The sequence below is a fragment of the Ostrea edulis genome, chromosome 1 (genome assembly GCF_947568905.1).
Source record: "Ostrea edulis chromosome 1, xbOstEdul1.1, whole genome shotgun sequence".
Classification (NCBI taxonomy): Eukaryota; Metazoa; Mollusca; class Bivalvia; order Ostreida; family Ostreidae; genus Ostrea; species Ostrea edulis.
This window is the reverse complement of record NC_079164.1, coordinates 106,410,826-106,436,775: the sequence shown is the minus strand read 5'-3', so window position 1 is coordinate 106,436,775 and position 25,950 is coordinate 106,410,826. Positions and strand designations below refer to the sequence as shown.

General features: G+C 34.9%; 1 protein-coding gene across 4 annotated transcripts; it reads left to right on the top strand.

Annotated features, from left to right (window-relative positions):
• Positions 1 to 6,059: 6,059 nt before the first annotated feature.
• LOC125667674 (GTPase Era, mitochondrial-like) lies at positions 6,060 to 20,279 on the top strand. 4 transcript variants are annotated; one of them, XM_056153183.1, is made up of 12 exons: positions 6,060 to 6,131; positions 8,474 to 8,638; positions 9,055 to 9,182; positions 9,432 to 9,509; positions 11,310 to 11,356; positions 11,941 to 11,987; positions 12,126 to 12,140; positions 13,012 to 13,124; positions 14,461 to 14,886; positions 15,206 to 15,352; positions 17,948 to 18,031; positions 20,158 to 20,279. In XM_056153183.1, exons 1-12 carry the CDS (start codon positions 6,086 to 6,088, stop codon positions 20,260 to 20,262), a joined length of 1,401 nt encoding a protein of 466 aa, XP_056009158.1. In that variant the 5' UTR covers positions 6,060 to 6,085; the 3' UTR covers positions 20,263 to 20,279. The 4 variants fall into 4 exon arrangements, with proteins under 4 accessions (XP_056009158.1, XP_056009156.1, XP_048757222.2 ...); XM_056153181.1 differs by lacking the exon at positions 12,126 to 12,140 and adding an exon at positions 12,053 to 12,067; XM_048901265.2 differs by lacking the exon at positions 12,126 to 12,140 and having other exon boundaries at positions 11,941 to 12,002.
• Positions 20,280 to 25,950: the final 5,671 nt, after the last annotated feature.

Below are 25,950 nucleotides of genomic sequence, written 5' to 3'. Positions count from 1 at the left end.
AATGTACACGAACTTTGTAATTTAGGGAAATATTTATGTCTTGCACATAATGTACACGAACTTTGTAATTTAGGGAAATATTTATGTCTTGCACTTAATGTACACGAACTTTGTAATTTAGGGAAATATTTTGTCTTGCACTTAAGTTGTGAGAAAACCTTGTTTAAAAGTTGTTCTCTGTTGCTTGCTTGAGTTTGTACACCGCCATACAATGTCATTTATATATTTATGAAATTGATGTGATAAGACATATGTCTTAAGCAATAAAGAGTATATATTGGTTGGAGAGATATCTCTGTAAGTTAGAGAAATATCTGTTTACGCTAGGGAGATATCTCACTGAAAAGATATCCCTTTAAACAAGATATATCTCTTTACGCTAAGGAGATATCTCTTTCTCTTTGAGAGGTATCTCTTAGAGCTATTAGAGAGATATCTCTTACGGAGAAAGAGATATCTCTCTAGCGTAAAGAAATATATCTCTATCAATGTAAAAAGAGATATCTCTTTAAAGAGATATCTGTTTTCAAAAAGAGACATCTCTTTACTTAAAGAGATATCTTTTAATTTTTTCCCCACGGTGATCATAATGATTTTCCCCTGTATATGCATCAGTGATATATGATGTAACCCTATTTTAACCAATCACAATATACTTCTAACTTGTAAAAACGGCGGCGGAAAAGGTTGAAGAGGTGGTTGGGGTAAACATTATCAAGTTGCCAAGAGGCTAAATCCAGTCTGGCTCACACATTTTATCAATTTATTGTCTTTTTATTTTGTTACCTGTATACACTTCACATGCGGTAAACGCAAAATCTTCGCCCGGGATTGCAGCCTTCGGCGGGCTTCCGGTTTAAGGAAAATTCCTTAAAGCTGTATGACCCGATGTTCATGTATTATTTTTGTACATAATTACTTTAAAGCAGATTAATTACTTTATAAAGTTATTAACTTTCCCTTAATTACATGCTTGAAAACATCTGCATGTAAAAGAAAACAGTGCGAATATTATTTAGAAAGTAAATATAGTGGCTACATATATAAATCATCCCATAATAGACGTCTATAAATAGACCCACGCGCGTCAGGGGAATCCCAACATGATGTATTAACTCATACGCAAATGTCTAGTTTTAAGGTTGAAAGAGCGTAAAACAACGAATTACTAAGAGGTATTTGATATTTTTATTTCTGTTAAACTTATGGTACGGTACTGTTATAACAAAATACACAGCTTTACACAGATAAGACCACCGATGATCTGAAAGTTTGAACTGGTCACGTGACTGTCACTTGAAATGACAGAGTGACGCGGTTATTTGTAAACATCGATTTAAAAATCAAATTATTTGGGTTAAAACAGGTGAAATAATTTATGATATGTCGTACAGTCTCATAACTACATACGTGTGATGATTTAATAGCGTATTTACGAGATGGAAAAAAATGTTGTAATTCGGACCATACAGCTTTAAGTATTCAAACTAATAAAAAGTATTAGAAAGAGATATCTCTTTCTCTTTGATAGATATCTCTTTTTCAATGATTAAAGAGATATCTCTTATGCTTCGAGAGAAGAGATATCTCTTAAAGTGTAAGAGATATCTCTCTAAGTGAATGAGATATCTCCCAAAATGTAAGAGACATCTGTCTAAGTGAAAGAGAAATATCTCTAAGTGAAAGAGATATTTCTTTTTTTAGAGAGATATCTCTTAAAATTAAGGGATATCTCTCACTTTATAGAATAAGAGATATCTCTTTAATTTAAAGAGATATCTTATTTTTCGAATAAATATTAAAAGGGCTTGCCATATAGCTTACATAAATTCATGGCGAGTTTTTCATCTATAGCACAAAGTTACATCAACATGCTTTCTCTCAACAACAAAAATTGGGGATGTATATAAACAAAATATGTTTGAAGTAAAGACTAAAGGGTATTGCACCGAAGCGGGATCTTCCCGTGCCCGCACTCGTGACGTAGAACTGACCTTCATCTATATTTATACTCTTATTGCGTATTTGCCATTCTAAAAATACCTGTAGAATTCCTCAGTATTAGGGACAAGCCTAATACATTTTATGTCAATACATTATACATGCGTGTAGTCTAAACATAATTTTTGAAATCGTGAAAATGAAATTGTCTTTTTTTCCCCTTCTTAGTATCGGATACAATGTATATGGTTTTATGTTACGAGTGTATCGAATATTTAATATTCTATACTACATGTGCTACAGTCTAAAAGCTCTTAAATACTCGTATGTATTATTTCTACAACCAACAGTTGGCAATTGTACATGACTCTGACCACAAAACAAAATATGGGAAGTTTAATACGCATTAATAAATAAAGTTCAACATAATTCGAAGTACATGCACCTAAAAACATTGATTGAATCACCATGGCAATTTGCAACTGGAATACATATCTTCTTATCCAACCAAACGTTTTAACGTTGTTTTTTTTACCTTAAAAATTTTCTTTCAAACCTTTGCAAAGTTCACAACGATTTTTCGTAAAAGGCATCATATTATGCCTTTGTCAACACCTTCCATTTAGAAAAATATACAAGTTCTCGTTAGCAACCTTTGACACTATCAAAACACAGGTATTGCATGCTGTATTCGGCGTGTTTGTTGCGAGTCCTATTCACAAACTAAACAATGTCCAGTTTGGAAGCTTATTTCCAATTTGGCACATTGTAATAAACAGCGATTGACATGGAACATTTATAAAAACTAGAAGTGTGTTTCAATTCAGAAAAAAATCTAGATGGAAACCGTAATTTAAAAAAAAAAAATGTTTGTGAGGGATTCGAACCCGGTCGTTTTAAAAAGAAAATATCTTAACCTTTTAAAGTCGACGAACTTACCCACTGAACTACGCATTATACCACAGATTACGGAGGAAAATAATATCAGTGTAGTCGTTTCAAATTTTTGAATTTTACAACAACAACAACAACAAAAAATAAAGAAAAGAAAAATTAATTTTAAAAAAAATGCCCCCGTGAAATTTTTTTTACAAAGCGACAGTTTATATGTGCGTGGGAAAACTCGAAGAACATGTTCATGCAAAATTTATTTTGTTTCACGGAGGCAGTTTTTCTGAAATTCGGGGATACCCCCTCACATTATAAATCGTTTATTGCTTGATTTAAACTCAGATTATTTTGTCTATTTTTTGTCAATACATGTCTTTTAAACTCATTCTCAAAAACGTTTGAATCAAGACATAAGTTCCATCTGGTTTTATTATATATTTTTGAATAACTTAATTTTTTCGATCTTTCATACAACATCTTTACATGAGACGTGCAATATACCTTCTTTAAATCATATTTAATTCTTGCAGTCTATTGTATCGCTGTTTCATTCATTATAATAATGCACAATATAATGTAAAAAATTTATAATATGCACAAGAAATTTATTATAAAAGTTATAAGATATCTTCCAACAGTTGATGAGATTACTTACATCCTTTATAAGATATCTTATATATTTTTTAATAAGATATATCATTAAATATATGAGATATCTTATCTAGTACATAAAATATCTCATAAACAAATATCTCAAACTCTATTAGATATCTTATTAATGTTTTTGATTAAAGGTATCTCATAGACTTTATGAGATATCTTATAATATGCAAGTCTAAAAAGATGTGTTGTTTTTAAATGTTTTTAAAAGTGTTTAAATTCTGACAACGGCGGAGGGTATCAGACAGAGAGTTCCAGAGTGTAGCTGCCGCCACATCCAAGCGCCTGTTTCCATAGGTTCGACATCTAGGTCTAACTATGTCAGTGATCACCTCCTCCAAGTATTTTGGTGCCATCTTATAAATCACCTTATATGCGTAAAGGATAATTTTGTATTGGCTGCTCCTGTCAATAGGAAGCCAATGTAAAGAAATCAGCACTGGAGTTATGTGATCACTTCTCTTGGTACGAGTGATGATTCGTGCTGCCATATTCTGTATCTGCTGCAGTTTGTTAATACCGAAAAGAAAGTTACGTCTCCATATGTATGGAGCGCCAAATTAACATAAACTCAAATAATAAGATTATTATTTGAAGATATCATCAATTCATTTGATGCGCGCAACAATTTGATTAAAGATATCTTCAAATGATTAATGATATCTTCAATTCTAAATTATTGCGCGCATTAAATGAATTGATGATAGCATTAATTCTTCTGCTGAATTGATGCTTCAATTAATGATATCAACAATTGAATTGATGCGCGCTACAATTCAATTGAAGAGAGCAATAATTGATATAATGCGCACATTAAATCAAATTATGAGAGCAATAATTGAATTGATGCGCGCATTAATTCATTTGATGAGAGCAATAATTGATTTAATGCGCGCATTAATTCAGTTATTGCTCTCTTCAATTGAATTAATGATATCTTTAATTCATTTGAAGAGAGCAATAATTCTTTTAGAGAGAGCAACTATATAATTAAAGATATCTTCAATTCAACATATCCACAATTGAATTAATGATCTCTTTAATTGAATTGTCGCTCTCTTTAAAAGAATTGATACGCGCATTAATTCCTTATATAAAAGCGTTGTAAATAATTAAAGATATCTTCAATTGAATTAAAGAGATCATCAAATTATTTATACCGAGCTCTAAATTAATTATTGCGAGCAATATTTCCACGAAATTGATGCTTTCATCAATGAATTGAAGAGAGCAATAATTGAATTAATGCGCGTATCAAATCTATTATTGCTCTCATTAATTCAATTGATGCGCGCATTAATTCAATTGATGAGAGCAATGATTGATTTAATGCGCGCATTAATTCAATTAAAGAGAGCAATAATTGAATGATGATATCCTCAAATAATTAAAGATATCTTCAATTATTTGAGTTTATGTTAATTTGGCGTTCCATACATATGGGTGAATTATTCTGGTCGGGCGGGATGTTAAACAATATACAATAAATCAGTCACATAAAATAAAGTTTATAATATATCTCATATCTTTTTATAAGTTTTATAAGATATCTCACAAACTTACATATTTTATAAGATATATTATATACTGTAAATTATATGAGATATCTTATAAACTTTATAAAGTATCATATGAATTTACGTTTATAAGATATCTTATAAAACATATTAGATATCTTGTAAAATAAAGTTATAAGATATCTTCTATTTTTTTCAAATAACACATCTCATAAACTTAATCTTGTTTAATATACAAGATATCTTATAAAGTTTACGAGATATCTTATTTAGTTTATATCTTGTTTATTTTATGAGATATCTTATAAACTGTAAATTATATTAGATATCTTATAAAATATATTTTATATATGATTAGAAATAGAAGATATCTCATAAATTATATAAGATATCTTTAGAAAGTAATGAATATAAATATGGCGTGCCATATATTAGGCTTTTGCATCACAATCAGAATATTGTAAAAATAAAAATAACAGGGTTTTAAACTTTGTTCATGAAATGATCATGATACCCTCAGATGTCCATTGTGCACTTTAAAATGATTTGAAAATCCGACACGTGATTTCAAGCACATTACATTGTAATTTCCTTTTTTAAACCCCTAATGTGTTTGGTGGTACAGCTTTTTTTAAAGAATTCAAAATGTAAAAGAACATTAATTGTAATTTAAAAACCACGTAATAAAACTAAGTATATGTATGAAAAGAATTAATTCTTTTTAACTTTCGGAACATATGTTATGCTAACGTAAAAACCGGTAGTGTTGTTTGTAAGTCAATATATTGAACTTGAGAATTTAAACATCCTACCTAGCATTCTTGAAAGAGTATGCACATTTTAAAAAAGAAAAGAAAGAAAAAATTATGGTGGTCTAATCCTAATATGCTTTCCTTCGGTCGTTCTCTCGATAATAGATGAAGGAGGATGTTTAATATAAATGTAAGGAATCACTGTCTCAGTGTCTAGTTTGTTAGGTACGTGAATCTGCAAAGATGGTCAAAAGTAATTATGCATCGGGTTCAGACTCCTTTCCCGCAATGCGGAATACGAACGAATTAACTTTATTTTCGAAGATGGCTGCGCCCATGTCAACGAGGAATTTGATGAAATGGAATGAAAGCAAGTGATTTATTTGAGATATACTTGATCTCTCAGAACTTATGGAATAAATATTGGGAGTAAATTAGTTTAGTAGATTTATGAAAATGTTGGATTTAATTGAAGCGAAACTTAACCATTGACTTGAGTAGTCATGTTCTCTTCAAGACTCTTGATGTTTACAAAATGTGTGTAAACAGTTACGCAAAGAGGCAGCAATATATACAATTAACGATTGTATTTTGGTACAGTCATTGTGTTCTACCTTTTAATTGTCTTTAAAACACAGTTTGTTGCAAACACTAATGCCTTTCCATCTCTACCCAGAGTTATCGTTCCTTACACTCACTTACACCTCTGTAAACGTCTCAAGAGTTTTACAAGATTTTTGTAAAATGGCACGTGTGCTCAAATAAAGTATGGTTTTGACTTCAGTTACAAAAATATACGTAAATAAATAAATATTGAGCAGATGTCAAGTCTTTTTGTGACACAAGAAGCATTGATTTGGGTTGAAACGTAGATGTATTGGGGTAGTTCTATTGCACCAGGCCTACAGATAGGTACATGAAGAATATGTAGTTATGGAAAAAAATATACAAATAGTTGCTTGTCCTACATTTTCCAGATATTTTTTAAGATAGTTCTTAGTTTTATCAGCTGTAAAAAAGTGGATTTACATGTGGAATAACATTGCTTATTTTGAGACGTTAACAGAGGTGTAAGTGAGAGCAAGGAATGACAACTCTGGGTAGAGATTGTAATGCCTTTATGGGGAATAATGAAGGGCAGTATTTTGGGTATCAGGAGAACTCGTACTCAGGAGAACCCGTACCCAGGAGAATTCGTACCCAGAAATTTGGGTACGAGTTCTCCAAGAGAATTCGTACCTATCAATATCTGGGTACGAGTTCTCCTGGTGAAAAACCTTGTCATTTTATCAAATAGAAATGTGGGTATGAGTTCTCCTGGTGAAAAACCTTGTCAATATTGTATTATAAAAATCTGGTATGAGTTCTCCTGGAGAAAAACTTTGTCATTTCTGTCATAAAAATCTGGGTAGGAGTTCTCCCGGAGAAAAAACTTTGTCATTTTATCTGATAAATCTGGGTACAAGTTCTCCTGGGGAAAAAAATGTTATGGAAATCTAGGTACGAGTTCTCCTGGAGATTAAAAAACTTAATCATTTTATTAAATGGATTCTCATGGAGAAAAACTATGTCTTTATTGTCATATAAATCCTGGTAAGAGTTCTCTTGGAGAAAAAGTTTGTCATTATATAGTAATCAAAATTTTGATACAAGTTTATCTCATTAAGAATTGTACCATTTTAGGTATTATAATCTGGGTACAATTTCTCCTTAAAAAATTCTAGGATTTCATACATTATACCAGCAAGTACATGTATAAAAGTTAGAGGCAAGCTAAAATCTACAGTATATAGTGAAATAGAGACCTTGACTTTTGACCTCAAAATAAATAGGAACCTTCCTCTTTTGGATGTGATCATGTTATGTAAGTTTCACAAAGATGCCCCTTGTAGTATGAAAGTTGGAGACCAGACAAGCTAATTGTGGACGCCGCTCGCCCAACTGGATGCCTATCCTTCGCCAATTTAAAAGCCGAGATTTGCTACGCAACTCGGCTAAAAAGTAAATACAATGATCATACTTGTTTGTTGTTTTGTTTTTTCATTTGAATTGCTGTTTGGCTTGAGACGATAATTAGTATAATTATTGCAATTAAACACCAATTTTAAACCTGCAGCATTGTATTTTTATAGCGTACCTCTATTCTCCGGCACATGGAGGAGAACTTGTACCCTGATTTATATGACAAAATGACGAAGTTTTTCACCAGGAGAACTCGTACCCAGATTTTTATGACAGAAATGACTAAAGTTTTTTCTGTAGGAGAACTCGTACCCAGATTTATCAGATAAAATTACAATGTCGTACCCAGATTTTTATAATACAATTGACAAGTTTTTCTTTAGGAGAACTCATACCCACATTTCTATTTAATAAAATGACAAAGTTTTTCTGCAGGAGAACTCGTACCCAGATATTGATGGGTACGACTTCTCTTGAAGAAGTCGTACCCAGATACGACTTCTCCAGGAGAACTCGTACCCAAATTACTATTTGATTAAATGACAAAGTTTTTCTCCAGGAGAACTCGTACCCAAATTTCTGGGTACAAGTTCTCCTGGGTACGGGTTCTCCTGGGTATGAGTTCTCCAGAAGTCATATTTTGTTGCTATTAGTTTAAGGTTGAAATTTGATTTTTCTTGACTAGGTTGAAAGTTTGCCAGAATAGATAGTCTGAACATTGATTGAATGTATTTTGGGATGTACTTTCAGGGTTGTCCTGGAGTCATGTTAAAAGGATCCTCAATTGTGAGAGATTTCAGTTCCAGCTATGTCGCACAAAGTTTGGATATAATGACAAAATATCAGAGTACTTTGGAGCAAATAAGAAATTTCCTGAATTTCATCCTGATGATAGAAGAATTTGTTTTACTCCAGGTATATACTTTGATCATTGTGTAGATTTTACTTACATTCTCAATGTTTTGGTCAATAACTTTGCTGTTTCATTATATTCTAAGCATATTAACTTCATTGTGACCTTTCAACTAAAAGCCCATATACCTAGTAAATAAAGTGTCATCACAAAATATAGATACATACTTAAGGAATAAATGTCTAATGTAAGTTACCTTTGCCGGATATGCAAATTATTCCATCTTTCCACTATTTTCATTTTCTTACAAAACAAACTAGACATTTAGTTAAAGACATGATTATGTCAGATCAATTCTGTATATTACTCAGATATTATAGTATCAAACTTGAGTCACTAAAGTTTGATATACAGACTGGAAGAAATATGTTGGGCCAATGTGTGTAGCACAGTAGTAAATGGATATTTTTATTCAAAGAGGAGCAACTTATGAAGATAATAGTTCCGCCCGATCAGCCAGAAAATTCCCAAACCCTCAGGGTGGCTGTCATTGGTGACCCTAATGTAGGGAAGTCCTCCCTCATCAACAGACTACTACGACACAAGGTCAGGAAAACACAAGCTTTTGTTTTACAGGAAAATTAAACGTAGTTTCGAATACTTTCGATATTATTCTATCATTGTTGATATTTGTTATTAAAACCTTTCTTAGGATTGAAGAATCATCTGAATGCTTATAATGAAAATGGCTGTAAAATAACAGCTCAGCAAAGGATAGAATTTTTTATCGTAAGAATACAAGCCATTTGTTATGTTAAGTTTGAAATTTATGCAGGTATCTTTTTGAAATTTTAGATCCTCCCAGTATCGAGGAAGATAAACACAACACGGAAGAACACACTTCTAGTGCTGACAAAGGATGAGTTCCAGATCGTAAGTCTTAAGTTTAGTGTATTATCTTACTCACGGTGCTGACAAAGGATGAATTCCAGATCGTAAGTCTTAAGTTAGTCACAGTGCTGACAAAGGATGAGTTCCAGATTGTAAGTCTTAAGTTACTCACGGTGCTGACAAAGGATGAATTCCAGATCGTAAGTCATAAGTTTAGTGTATTATCTTACTCACGGTGCTGACAAAGGATGAGTTCCAGATCGTAAGTCTTAAGTTTAGTGTATTATCACTATTACACTCACGGTGGCTCGGTAGTAGAGCGTTCACTTTGTAACCGAAAGGTTGTAAGTTTAAGCCCCACTCTTGTCATGGCTGCATCAAACCTAAGACATAAACATAGGTAGTGAATGCTCCTTTGCCAAACACTCAGCATTTAGGAATGAGAATCACACTTCAGGTCTTTTAGATATGACCTTAAAAACTGAGGTCACGTGTTATGGCAGGCATTGGCACAGTAAAGAACATCTACTGCTATGGCCCTGACTGCTAGGCATAGGTCTTAATTTGTGGTACTTCATCAACAGCTGGTGACGTCTCAATGTGAGTGAAAAATTCTCGAAGGGACGTTTAACAAACAAACAACCAACCAACAACTAAACTGAAGAAATACTGTTGATTCATTTAAATTCATGGGGGACCATTTTTAGTGGATTAGATACTAATTGTTTCATTGGGATGTACATTTAATTTCATAGATATGGATTTTGTACATTAAAAAATCATATGGATTGTGTATGTAATATATAACTGCAAATCTGTAGCTCTCTGGAAAAATATTGGGACAGACCAGAGAGCTACAGATCCACCTCTTGTAAAAACCTTCTAATGATGCTACAGTAATTTATACTCATAATCCCAAGTCTAGTTTTTGCAATCTAATTAAAATTAGATGTTGGATCCGCTCGCATACTCGCTACACAAACATCTAACAACATCCCGTAGAGGGTCATGTCAGAGGTCAAATTCAATTGACCAATGAAATCACCGCTGGCAAAATCATTGAATGTTTGTTGAAGCCGATAAGTCTAGAGTGATGCCGAATTTGACCTCTGACGTGACCCTCTATGGGATGTTTTTAGATGTTTGTGTAGCGAGTATGCAAGGGGATCCAACATCTAATTTCAATTAGTTTGAGTTTTTTGTGATCCGACACATTACGTTTCATAAAAGACGGTTGATGATATTGCATATCTATTGTTAAACATGATTTTGACCTCAGCTGAACTTTCACTTAGAGTTTATGTTTGTGTAACAAGTGGCTCTAACATATCAATCAATCTTATTGAAACATATGTACTCATAAAGACTTTCAGAATTTTTAGGCACATACTCAAAGACTTCAACAAGTGACCAAAAACTGTGAAAGAGTCTTTAAAAAAATCCCTCTTTGTCTCCATGAAAGAACATCAGATATCATCTATGATGTTCATAATAAGTTCAGATCAACATATGTGTTGCCCATGTTGGAGCACATGTGTCACCATTATCTTTTTATATATTGAATAAGACAGTGAATTTCATTGGATCATGCATTCGCTCATGAAGCCATTCAGAGTTCAGATATTTAGCCCTGACAATTTCATCGTAATCTGTCAAGAGTTTGTGAGAAATGTGGTAGATCACAAACCCTTAACTTGGGAAGATTTCAGACTTATACCAGGTCTTCAATATTATCAAAACTCTCTGAAATTTCACCCTGTGCTTTTTGATGGATTAATTCTGCAGTGCACGCATCATCATCATCTTAGAAAGATTTTTATCCTGTTCTTTTATACTTTATAGAAGTTTGTGGATACTCCTGGAGTTTTACATCCTGAAGCAAAATCAAGGTACCCTTTATTTCCTCAACTGATTGGTCATATTGTATGTAAATTCTTGATCATGCATATATTTATATTTACTTGATTTTGCTGAATGCTGTACCGGTACAACAGGTGTTCATGCTACGTGTATTCTTTTTATCTTTTACTCAGACTCTTTATATTACTATCTTTAGCATGAGTTCATCTGTCTCTTTCAAATAAACATGAGAATATTTTGGACTTTAATCCATATCATTTCTATTTCTATTGTTTTTGCATTTTATATCTTTACAAATTGTAATGATAGCCATTTTCTCATAAATGTTAAATCATGGTTGGGAACAGTGCATGTATGAATCTTGATAAATATAGTAAGTCTAATTTAACGACTGTGAATTCTGACAGAAATGAAAGTACAGTGTAAATATAAGCAGTAAATTTCATCTGTGAAAATACACGAGTGTATGAACTGTGACACTGTTTTCCTAAGTAACACATTAGCAATAATAAATTCTCTGCATCATTTTTGAATGAGTGGAAAAAATGGAGGGATGCAAGACAAAAATGAATTTCTGCAATGTCCATTTTAAAAACAGCTTGACTTTTTTTAGGCATTGTGTCCCATCATCCTTGGTGATAGACCCAGACAAGGCAGCAGGTGATGTGGACTTATGTAAGTATAACTTGGTCTGTGGACTTATGTAAGTATAGCTTGTTCTGCAGGTGATGTAGACTTATGTAAGTATAGCATGGTCTGCAGGTGATGTAGACTTTGTAAGTATAACTTGGTCTGCAGGTGATGTAGACTTATGTAAGTATAACTTGGTCTGCAGGTGATGTGGACTTATGTAAGTATAACTTGGTCTACAGGTGATGTGGACTTGTGTAAGTATAACTTGGTCTACAGGTGATGTGGACTTATGTAAGTATAACTTGGTGTGCAGGTGATGTGGACTTATGTAAGTATAACTTGGTGTGCTCTCACCTCTCCTTGGTAATTTGAATCTTTATGGTAATGAAGTGCTAGGAACGGCTAATTTTGTTTCATTGGAAGCACAATTGGTTAATTGAATTATTCTTTGTATGTTTTGCTGGGAAATGAAAATCACTCGGTCATGAGCAGTATTCAAGTTAAGTGTGTTTTTTGTTTAATAGTATGTTTTATGTAATACTAATTGTAATGTAATGAACTTCATTTTAACATATTGTCAACATAGCCAATTCGTCAACTTTGAATTATTAGCTCGCCTGAGTCGAAATAAATTTTACTGATTGAGTCCATACCCCATTCTAAGGAGAAATCATTGTGAAAGACTAGTGGATATAGGGTGAGGTGTGTTAAAAGAAAAAAAACTTTCTCAATAACGACTATATCAGAAAAACCAAATCCCACACAAAAGAATCCTTCTATAAGGAGAGCTCTATTTTGATTAGTCCATGATGCTTGGGACCAGGGCAGGGCTACAAAAAGGGTTTAAAAATTTACTGGGGAGGGTTTAAAAATATACGGGGGAAAGGGTTGAAAATCCCCAACAAAATTTGATGATCCAAATTATAACCCCTAAAATTAGGGTGCATTATATGTAGGTCACAATAACGGTTTATAGGTTTATTTCACAATCTGGATTAGTTTATTGACGCCATCATTGAAAGTTTTGTAATTTGGATGTTACTGTAATTAGTAGGAGTAGTGGTGGATGTGAAGGACAAGTTCCGTCGAAACACACTGAGTAAAACAGTGACAAAGATTCTACATCTCCATAGAAACACACCGACTATACTAATTTTGAACAAGGTATGAATTCTGATGCAGCAGTTCAGTAGAGTGTGATTCCACAGAAATGATAGTGAGCGCAGCGAGCCAGTTCTGCGAGCTCTAATGACTAGAGCGCGGGAAATAACCCAAGCTAAATCTAAACCTTTAACAAGGAAAATTTTTTGACGCCAATCCCAGATGTCCCTTGTCCAATCTGATTAAAATCAGATCCTCGATCCGCTCCTTTATTTAGCGACAAATCAAAAGAAATAAAGGAGCGGATCGAGGATCTGATTTTAATCAGATTGTCCCTTGTCAAAAATGGCTGAGATCTCGCAAAGTCACACTTTGGAATATGATTGTGAACTCACGTGGATTATCATCCTAATTTTGTAGTCTCCTAGCTCCAAAATTCAGTGTACCGTAAGGCGAAATGTTTAACGAAGTGCAATGTTTATGAAAGGCAGGTTAAGATGATGTGTGACATCATGTCTACGTTTTGACGTATGTCATAATAAGACTAAATACGTACTTGTTATTTCCATTTGTAAAAGTCATACTACAATATTGAATATACGTAAACATTAGGCATACATAATATGGCATCGAATACAAATTGTGTATAATCGACTGCAAACCACACATCTGATCAAAATACTAAATTCTCAATAGGAGTCTAACAAAAAAAAGGGAGACTAACTTAAATTGTAAGAACAGGTACTGAATTAGTGCTAAACAAAAATACCAAAAAATCTATTGAATTCTGTTGGATTGAAAACATTTAAAAAATTTTTTTTTTTTTTTTTTCTGATTAAAAATAATGAGTGCTTGAATTAACTACTGACAAATCATTAATTAATTCTAGTTTTGTGAATTAATCTTAATTAATGTATCCTCACAACAACATTGCAATTTTATTCAATAATTATATGTGAATGCTGAAATATTTTATCATTGTGTTACAACTGAAGGCAGCAGAAATAAAATGTATGTATAGCATAAAAATAGTTCAATCACGTTCATGTATACATGTTTAATGATTTTTAAAACCCTGGAAGAAAATCCATGTAATGAGTATTTGGCAAATAGATATTGTTAAAATTGAACCTGATCAAAGCATGAACATTACACAATATGTAAATACATGAAGCTGCGCTCGCTCAAACGGTAGCACCATCAACATATTAGAAATATAATGCATGTAAATGTAACAGAATTTGATTATTACTTTGCATAGAAGATTGTGAAGATTTAGGAAGTCTAGTCAGCTTAGTTACCCTCAATACACTACCTCACATGGTTTTGGCCACTCTGATAAGGATTTCTTGCTTTTCATGAACATGTGAAAACAGTTGTTTTTTGTTTTTTAATTTAGGTAGATGCTATAGTGAACAAAGAAGGTCTTCTGAACACTATTGTCTCCTTAACAAACAAACAACTCGAGGGAAAACAGATACCAGTAATGTCGATGAAGAGAACACACACACTGAGCAGGAGGGATAATCAAACGGACTTCATAGACTCGGTGATCAAAAACTTCAAAACTTCCAGAGAAATTACTGGACTATCTGGCAGTGAATCGGAGGACACTAGTACAACAGTGAGGGGTGGGGCAGAGGCAGAGGAACAGACTATGTCCTCAGGTGAGGCGTCAGATGAGGACGATGATTTACAGTTGAGGAGGTACTTGAAGAGGCTGGATGGCTGTCCTGAATCTGCTGTTCAGGGAACGGGCTGGTCCAATTTCCAGGAAGTGTTCATGGTGTCTGCATTAAATGATGATGGTGTGGATGATTTGAGGGTAGGAATTTTCACGAAAACTGTAACTGTCGACACATGAACATTTTTTACTGCACCAGCATTTAAACAAAGTTGGAAACTTTTAATGTACATGCATATATATATATATATATATATATATTGGTTGCCTAACTACCTATAAATGTGCATGGAGTGAATTCTAACATGCACACATTCTCAAAATATTTATGATAATAAATACTACTTGTACCTGTATATTTTTTTTCAATTTGTCATAGAATGTTCAGTTCAGCTTCAGAGAATCATGTACTCCTCATGTAACAGGAAGTCGTTTCTAAAGTTGCATTCCTTTATTACAGGAGTATATGTTTTCCTGTGCCAAGCCTGGGGATTGGATGTACCACAGCTCAGTCATTACAGATGAATCTCCTTATAAACTAGCACAAAATATCGTCTGGGAGAAAATGATGGACCATGTCAAATTTCCTGTCTACGAGCTGTATCCTGTTAGTATCCAACTTTTCTCATCTCGAAAGAGAACGTACATGTACAAGCTTTCAATTCAGTCACTGGTAATATAAGTCCTAATAAGGGATCAATTTTTTTCCCAGAAGGTGTGACCCATGTTGTACATTTTGCAATAGTTAGAGTCCCATCATATGGCAGGTGCCCTGTAATAATCACTTTGTCCGTCTGTCCATCAGCACTTTCAATGGCACACAATAGCTTAAGTTTCTTTAAAAATATTTTTCTGAATTCTGCACATGCCGGTGATATTTGGATTAGGTAGAGGAAGACCCCTTTTCAATTTATAGATTTATCTGGGGGGTCCTTATTGACTTGTCACTTTTCTAGTTGTAGATTATTCTTTATTTTTAAATGCCCATCATTAGATGCTGTCTGTCAGGCCTATCTATCTGTTGGAGATAGCTACCTGTTGCTGCATAATTTCTCTGATGTTTTCACATATTGAATATTGAAACTTGCTGTATAAATTCCATTTGTAAAACTCCTTTAATAGCACTCAGATTTGGAAGAGTTATGCCCCTGTTCATGAAACTAGTTTTTATATAAGGGGAAAATGTTCTGTCCAATTCCTCTCTCAGTTTTCAAGGTAGGACTCTATCTTAGTACACCACGTTTATAAATATGGGTATTTAAGATGTGTATGTTGCATAGATTTTTTAAATTTCCTTGGGAATCAGCAACCTAGTCAAATTTGGGGAAATTTTCATGTAAGTTATATAGGGCATATGGTGTGTCCATCTAACTCGGAAGTTTTCAAGCTAGGACCTTTTCATTTCAAGATGTGGATATTGCTTGGATTTTGACCTTCATGGAAATATCAGGTTTCAACTTACACAAAATTTGAAAATTTCATTTAGAGTTCAGCCTTTAAGCCAATAAGCTAGTTTTCTCAATAACTACACATTTTACCGGCTTCGTTTTGATATACTTTACTGCGACATGCGTGCAGATCGAGCTGTCACGTACCACCTTATTTGGTAGCCATTTCTCAGATTTATTAAAAGATAATTACCTTTCCAATGTTTTTGCATTTGATATCATTACAATTGTAATTATAGCCATTTCCTGATGAATGTGATGCAGTTGTAAACATTGTGCATTTGAATCTTGATAAATATAGTACGTCTATTTTAACAGCTGGGAATTCTAACAGAAATGAAAGTAAAATGTAAATATTAAGGAAAAAGAAAACTTATATTAAATTGTATAATTCGCGTTACTTAATATTCTCATAATTTCTTTTCATATACAGTGTACATCAAGTTCTTGGCAAACTGCTGTAATAATTAATAATTAAAGATACCTAATCAGTAACTGTATGGTACACGTACATTGATAGATTGAAATGAACTTCTTACAATATGATACAATGTTTTCTCACATTATCACCAGTGTGAGATCGACTTTACCCATGTGAGACAGCCATGCGAGATTTTTCTGTCTCCCACTGCTGCGACGTCATTGGATTGTGACGTCATATATTTTCTATGATTTACGTTACACAGGGAAGTAAAATATTTTGTTTTCTTTAAATTTCAATTTGATATAGCTTTCTGGTGGACAGCCTTTTTTAGTTTACACTTACTGGAACAAGATTCGCTGTATCGGCAAAGCCTCGTCCTAGACTGCAATTTTTTTTCCCTCAGTGGAATTTCCCTATCCCACACATGTACTAATGAAGGATTCTTCTATTAATTCCACACACTGCTTTTGATATGTAAAATGTTTGCTATGTACATACAAGTAGTTCAGTTCTCAGTATACAAAATTGTTTGTTCTGGAGCTCTTCATTATGTCTCCCCTTTTTCTGGGGGAGACATATTGTTTTTGTACTTTTTGTCTGTCTGTACGTCCGTCTATGTCACAAAATCTTGTGGACGCTTTTCCTCCAATATCGATTATCGGATAAACTTGAAACTTTGTACAGTGCTTCATTGCCATTTGTAGATGTGCATATTGTTGGGACAGGAGGATCCAATTATTTTCCTAAAAGTTATAGTGGATCTAAGAGGGGTGGAGTATGTTAAAATAGCTTGTGAATGCTTCTCCTCCTATATGGCTTATCCGATAGACTCGAAATTTTGTACAATACTTCAATGCCATTTACAGAAATGCATATTGTAGCGACAGGAGGATCCAATTGTTATCCTTAAAGTTATAGTGGATCTGAGGGGAGAAAGGTGTAATATAGTTTTTGAACACTTCTCCTATGTGGTTCATCGGAGTTCATAATGTCCATGTTCCTGCTAATGCTTTCTCCTTCATACCATGCAGTACATTAAAGGGAAGAGTTTTCATTTGGAGCACTTCCAATTTGGGGAGCTGGGGAGACAAAACAATCTCTAGTTTAAGGAGATAGGGGAAACATCCAGTACTGCATTGTCTATGTCATTAAGGCCTTGGTGCCTATTGGTTGTTGAAAGACCAAGGTAACTGGAAACGGTTCTGACAGGGATAGCATCTCACAATATGCCAAATTTAGCAGGTGATGACCCGTTTTACCTGTTCTGTCCCCGTTTTCATAAATGCATGCTTTTCCTCTGAACTTTAAAAGGTGATGTATTCCTTTGTAGGAGATAAAACTCTGGCAGTGGGATTGGGACTATGACTATCTAGAGATCCACATGACCATCACCTGTAGCAATACTTTCCTGGTGGTGAGTGAATTCCATTACAAAGTTGTTGAGTTATAAGAAAGATATGGGAAATTTAATTTGTGTACGACATATTAATGGATGCGTAAGTCAGTGACACACCATGTTGTACCTTCAGTAGGAAAATTTGGGAAATCATTATCGATCTTTCCATTTATACATATATTTCCATGCCCACTTACTTACTTTTGTCACAGATACATGATATTTCACCTGTTGTTGAACAAGGAATGAGGATATTTCACCTGTTGTTAAACAAGGAATGAAATACATATAGTAAACCATTAAACAAAGTTTCATAAAATCCATCTAGTCTAATATTTACACCTTGCAGTAGAATTTTTATGCCCCCCTTTGAAAAAGAGGGGGCATTGCCATATTGTTTTGCACCGGTCGGTTGGTCGGTCTGTAGACCATGTGTTGTCCGCTCAATATCTTGAGAACCATTCACTTGATGATAATGATATTTCATATGTGGGTTAGTTATGAGTAGAAGAGGATCCCTATTGTTTTTCAGGTCAAAGGTCAAGGGTCAATCTACTCTGGACATAGGAATATAATGTCCGCTCAATATCTTGAGAACCCTTTGCTTGAGAGACATCAAACTTGGCACACTGGTACATCCTAAGGAGTAGATGACCCCTATTGATTTTGAGGTCATATGGTCAAAGGTCAAGGGTCAAACTGGGCATAGGAATATACTGACCATTCAATGTCTAGAGAACCCTTTGCTTGACAGACATCAAACTTGGTACGCCAGTACATCTTCAGAAGAAGATGACCCCTATTGATTTTGAGGTCACATGGTCAAAGGTCAAACTGGACATAGGAATATACTGTCCGTTAAATAGCTCGAGAACCCTTTGCTTGACAGACATCAAACTTGATACACTGGTACATCTTTAAGAGAAGATGACCCCTAATGATTTTGAGGTCACATGGTCAAAGGTCAAGGGTCAAACTTGACATGGGAATATACTGTCTGCTCAGTATCTTGAGAACCTTTTTCTTGACAGACATCAAACTTGGTACACTGGTACGACTTCAGGAGAAGACGACCACTATTGATTTTTAGGTCACATGATCAAAGGTCAAGGGTCAAACTGGACATAGGAATATACTGTCCGTTCAATATCTTGAGAACCCTTTGCTTGACAGACATCAAACGTGGTACACTGGTACGTCTTCAGGAGAAGACGACCCCTATTGATTTTCAGATCACATGGTCAAAGGTCAAGGGTCAAACTGGACATTGGAATATACTGTCAGCTCCATATCTTGAGAACCCTTTGCTTGACAGACTTTAAACTTGGTACACTGGTACATCTTCAGGAGAAGATGACAACTATTGATTTTGAGGTCGCGTGGTCAAAGGTCAAGGGTTAAACTGGACATAGGAATATACTGTCCGCTCAATATCTTGAGAACCCTTTGCTTGACAGACATCAAACGTGGTACACTGGTACGTCTTCAGGAGAAGACGACCCCTATTGATTTTCAGATCACATGGTCAAAGGTCAAGGGTCAAACTGGACATTGGAATATACTGTCAGCTCCATATCTTGAGAACCCTTTGCTTGACAGACTTTAAACTTGGTACACTGGTATATCTTCAGGAGAAGATGACAACTATTGATTTTGAGGTCGCGTGGTCAAAGGTCAAGGGTTAAACTGGACATGGGAATATACTGTCCGCTCAATATCTTGAGAACCCTTTGCTTGACAGACATCAAACTTGGTACACTGGTACATCTTCAGGAGAAGATGACTACTAATTATTTTAAGGTCACATGGTCAAAAGTCAAGGGTCAAATTGGACATAGGAATATACTGTCCATTCAATATCTTGAGAACCCTTTGCTTGACAGACATCAAACTTGGTACACTGGTACATCTTCAGGAGTTGATGACCCCTATTGATTTTTAGGTCACATGGTCAATCCACTCTTGACATAGGAAGATATTGTCTGCTCAATATTTTGAATTGATGATACTACTCTCAATTAAATGATGTGTGTGTGTATAACCTTTTTCAATTTTGCACCATGGGGGGGCATATGTGTTTTACAAACATCTCTTGTTAATGAATGAAATGTTGCCTTGCTCTAAATTCATATTTTTATTTTCAGGCATCTGTTGTAAAGGAAGTTTCCGTTATAATAGAAAAAGCAAAAGAAGAATTAAGAAATCTTTTTAAGTGTAATGTGAAATTACATTTATTGGTGAAGAAATAAAGTCATTGAACATGTAATCGATGGTTTTTATTAGCTCACCTAAGCTAAATGCTTGGAGTTTGTGGGTCAGTAAAAATCCCCCCCCCCCCTTTTTTTTTAGCTTACCTGAGCTGAAGGCCTTCAGCTCAAATGAGCTTTTCTAATCAAAAGGAGGTCTGATAAGGACTTGTATTGTTGCCGTCGGCTTGTCCGATGTTAGAATGAAGAGATATGCGTTCCATATTTACATGTCTTTATTTTCTGTAGTAATGAAACGATTCTCTGTAAGAGAGAATAAACAAACAATACAATATCAATACAATATGATTACAGATCATTAGTATAAAACTTTAAACTAAGTACAATATTACGTAAGAATACGGACAATTATTGATATCTAAATATGAACTGCTAAATTACTGAAATAATGGTAAGTGCGTTATGTACGCTAATGGTTATTTGATTGAACTGTAAATTATCAAATAATAAAAGTATGCTTACCAAAATATAGTGTCTCTAACTTATTACACTGCCGACTACAACTGTAAACTACTGGTAACTAGTACATCAAATTGTTGTTTTTAGCTCACCTGAACCGAAGGTTCAAGTGAGCTTTTCTGATCACATTTTGTCCGGCGTCCGTCTGTCTGTCTGTCCGTCTGTCTGTAAACTTTTCACATTTTCGACTTCTTCTCCAGAACCACTGGGCCAATTTCAACCTAACTTGGCCAAAAGCATCCTTGGGTGAAGGACTTTCAAGTTTGTTCAAATGAAGGGCCATGTCCCTTTCAAAGGGGAGATAATCACAAAAATGCAAAAATAGGGTGGGGTCATTTAAAAATCTTCTTCTCAAGAACCACTGGGCCAGAAGAGCTGAAATTTACCTGAAAGCTTCCTGACATATTGCAGATTCAAGTTTGTTCAAATCATGGCCCCCGGTGGTAGGATGGGGCCACAAGGGGGGATCAAAGTTTTACATACAAATATATAGGGAAAAACTTTAAAAATCTTCTTCTCAAGAACCACTAAGCCAGAAAAGCTGAGATTTACATGAAAGCTTCCTGACATAATGCAGATTCAAGTTTGTTCAAATCATGGGCCCCAGGGGTTGGATGGGGCCACAATAGGGGATCAAAGTTTTACATACAAATATATAGGAAAAATCTTTAAAAATCTTCTTCTCAAGAACCACTGAGCCAGAAAAGCCGATTTTTACATGAAAACTTTCTGACATAGTGCAGATTCAAGTTTGTTCAAATCATGGCCCCCGGGGATAGGATGGGGCCCCAAGGGGAGATCGAAGTTTTGCACACAAATATATAGGAAAAATCTTTAAAAATCTTCTTCTCAAGAACCACTGAGCCAGAAAAGCTGATTTTTACATGAAAACTTTCTGACATAATGCAGATTCAAGTTGTTCAAATCATGGGCTCCGGGGGTTGGATGGGGCCACAATAGGGGATCAAAGTTTTACATACAAATATATAGGAAAAATCTTTAAAAATCTTCTTCTCAAGAACCACTGAGCCAGAAAAGCTGATTTTTACATGAAAACTTTCTGACATAGTGGAGATTCAAGTTTGTTCAAATCATGGCCCCTGGGGGTAGGATGGGGCCACAAGGGGGGATCAAAGTTTTACATACAAATATATAGGGAAAATCTTTAAAAATCTTCTTCTCAAGAACCACTAAGCCAGAAAAGCTGAGATTTACATGAAAGCTTCCTGACATAATGCAGATTCAAGTTTGTTCAAATCATGGGCTCCGGGGGTTGGATGGGGCCACAATAGGGGATCAAAGTTTACATACAAATATATAGGAAAAATCTTCTTCTCAAGAACCACTGAGCCAGAAAAGCTGATTTTTACATGAAAACCTTTTGACATAGTGCAGATTCAAGTTTGTTCAAATCATGGCCCCTGGGGGTAGGATGAGGCCACAAGGGGGATCAAAGTTCTACATACAAATATATAGTTAAAATCTTTTTCTCAATAACCACTGAGTCAGAAAAGCTGATATTTACAAGAAAACTTTCTGACATAGTGAAGATTCAAGATTGTTCAAATCATGGCCCCCAGTGGGTAGGATGGGGCCACAAGTGGGGGGGGGGGTCAAAGTTTTACATACAAATATAGGAAAAAGCTTTAAAAATCTTCTTCTCAAGAACCATTGGGCCAAAGAAGTTGACATTTACATGAAAGCTTTCTGACATAGTGTAGATTCAAGTTTGCAAAGGGTAGTTTGGGCCATAATAGAGACTAAGGTTTTACATGCAAATATATAAGGAAAGTCTTCAGATATGGGCCAAAGTGACTCAGGTGAGCGATGTGGCCCATGGGCCTCTTGTTCTGAGTTGTTATTTTACGTCACAATAGACATGCACGTTCGACGTCACGTAAAGACATGTGACGTCGAATAAACACAAGTAAATTATATAAAGAATTTACAAACACATAATTACAAATATGTATAAATTAGATTTGCCTTTATAGCAGATCTAACATGTATGGTCCCCATATTGAAAAGACATCATAGACAAAAATGTAGATAATTATTCAGGAACCCAGATCATGTCCATCTAAAAATAAGTACAAGTTTTAAAATACAACATATTCCAAGTTCATAGAAAGGTCACAATGTTAATGAAAATTCCAAATTTCTTCCTTTTATACCAAAAATTTATTGAAGAATACATGTTTAATAGGCAAACATGTTTTTCAAAGTAAAATGTTTGCAAAATTTAGGTGGAAAACATGCCTTTTTATGCCCCCCTTCAAAGAAGAGGGGGCCTATTGCTTTGCACCTGTCTGTCTGTCGGTAGACCACGTTGTCCGCTCAATATCTCAAGAACCATTCACCTGATCGTGATGATATTTCATATGAGGGTTGGTTATGAGTAGAAGAGGACCCCTCTTGATTTTCAGGTCCAAGGATCAATCCACTCTGAATATAGGAAGACACTGTCCGCTCAATATCTTGAGAACCCTTTGCTTGACAGACATTGAACTTGGTACACTGGTACATCATAAGGAGTAGATGACCCCCTACTGATTTTGAGGTCAATGGTCAAACTGGACATAGGAATATACTGACTGCTAAATGTCTAGAGAACCCTTTGCTTGACAGATATCAAACTTGGTACACTGGTACATCTTCAGGAGAAAATGACCCCTTATGATTTTGAGGTCACATGGTCAAGGGTCAAACTGGACATAGGAATATCCTGTTCACTCAGTATCTGGAGAACCCTTTGCTTGACAGAATTCAAACTTGGTACAATGGTACATTTAGGAGAAGATGACCCCTTATCAATTTTAAGGTCACATGGTCAAGGGTCAAACTCGACAGAGGAATATACTGTCCGCTCAATATCTTGAGAACCCTCTGCTTGACAGACATTAAACTTGGTACATCTTCAGGAGCAGATGACCCCTATTGATTTTGAAGTCACTTGGTCAAAGGTCAAACTGGACATAGGAATATACTATCTGCTCAATTTCTTGAGAACCCTTTGCTTGACAGATATCAAACTTTGTACTCTGGTACATCCTCGGAAGAAGATGACCCCTACTGATTTTGAGGTCACATAGTCAATCCACTCTGGATATAGGAAGATATTGTCTGCTCAATATTTTGAAATGGTTTGGCACTACTATCAATTAAATGATGCATGTGTATAACCCTTTTCAATTTTGCACCATGGGTGGCATACATCTTTTACAAACATTTCTAGTTCTTTCAAAACCCCAAAGCTCAAACCTGTGAAGACCTTTTGGCTTTAGATACATACATTCTTGATTGTATATTTTTATTAGGGTATCATCTTGAAATAAATTTTCACCAGGTACTAGGTTTTAATTTTATTTTGAAATTTAGGTGAAAATGGACCCCATATCCTGTATCTGTAAATTTTTCATTTTCAACTCAAGAGTCACAGGATGACTTGCCACAATGCATCCTTGGGCAACAGGGATTTAAGTTTATTCAAAGGAAAGACCATGCTCCTTTCCAAGGGGAGATAATTAAGAAATAGTAAAAGTGGGGTGGGGTGTTTGAAAAATATTCTAAAGAACCTTGATAAGCTTTCTTAAAAGCTTCCTTACACAATGCAGATTCAAATTTGTTCATACCATAACCTCTGAGGGCTGCGACTACATTAGGAGTTCAAACTTTAACATCGAATACTGTATATGAAGGAAAACTGATGATGAGCCACAAGGGAACAGATTGTCAAATCTGCATACATTCCCATCATGACTCACTTCACCCCAGGGTGGGACCACAATAGGAGTTCAAGGTTCACCATTGTAATATATAGGAAAAATCTTTTTCTCAAAAACCAGAAGGATACAGATGGACACATTTTAAAATAAGCAATCTTCCTCATCTAGTATAGTTTTAGCTTTGTTCATTACAGGGTTCATACCATGATCCCTGGGCCAGGGCAGGTCTTTACAGGGTTCAAAGTTTAACATTAGTTACACAAAGGAAAAATCTTTGTAAAATTTACATGGTCAAATTATTAATTAAGTACACTTGTGTAGTGTTTTACTACATTTATACCACGGTCCCCAGGCCAGGGCGAAGGGCGGAACTGCTTGTGTAGTGTTTTTTTACTACATTTATACCATGATCACCAGACCGGGGCGGAACTGCTTGTGTAGTGTTTACTATATTTATACCACGATCACCAGACCGGGGCGGAACTGCTTGTGTAGTGTTTTTTTACTACATTTATACCATGATCACCAGACCGGGGCGGAACTGCTTGTGTAGTGTTTACTATATTTATACCACGATCACCAGACCGGGGCAGAACTGCTTGTGTAGTGTTTACTATATTTATACCACGATCACCAGACCGGGGTAGAACTGCTTGCATAGTGTTTTACTTTATCTATACCACGATCCCCAGGCCAGGGCAGAACTGCAATAGGGGTTCAAAGATTAACATTACTTATACATGTATATTGGTATATATTTGAAATTCTCAAAAACCACACAAGTACAAATGCTGCTGTTGTGTACTTTCAGGTTTGTTTATGCCATGATCGGCCTGGATGCGGCCTAAATAAAGGTTAAGACTTTAATATTGGTAATGTATAGGAAAACTGCTCTTTTCAAGAATATCAAGGATAAAAGTTGTCAATTTATTTGCAAGCAATTTCAAGTAGTGTATTTTTAGATTTTGTCATTGCATGACCCCTTAGGTCGTAATAGGTGTTTAAAGTTTAATATTGGTTATATATGAATATAGTAACAATCTTTTTAAAAGAACTACAGGGGACAGATTACAAATACACAAGCATCTCCATGTAGTTTAGTTTCAGATTTGTTCATGCTATGATCTCTTGGAGCAGGGTAGAGCCCCAGTGAATTTAAGGTTCAACAGTGGTCACGTATCTTTCAATTAAAATCTGTTCAATAGATACAGGTTTGCATACCTGTTACAATGGATGCAAGCAACTGAATATAGTTTGACTGGCAGTGTACATTAATCGATTTGTTAAATAAAATCATTACAGTGCACATAAAATTTAAACAAGAGGTACTGTGAGCAATGCTCACTAAGAATACCCCCCGCTTACCCCAAAGGGTGTTGTTAATAGGTATAAATTACCTCTTTCCCAAGTGTAAAAATATGGTATGCCTTTGTAGAAGAAAATGGAAGATATAGTCCGAACACAAATCCATGGTATAAACCTATAA

What these genes read in the sequence shown, in the direction of transcription:
- LOC125667674 (XM_056153183.1), top strand. Translation starts at nt 6,086, where the DNA reads ATGGCTGCGCCCATGTCAACGAGGAATTTGATGAAATGGAATGAAA. An exon ending in ACAGACTACTACGACACAAG is followed by an intron (nt 9,183 to 9,431) that starts GTCAGGAAAACA and finishes TTGAAATTTTAG; the next exon opens with ATCCTCCCAGTATCGAGGAA. An exon ending in CATCCTGAAGCAAAATCAAG is followed by an intron (nt 11,357 to 11,940) that starts GTACCCTTTATT and finishes GACTTTTTTTAG; the next exon opens with GCATTGTGTCCCATCATCCT.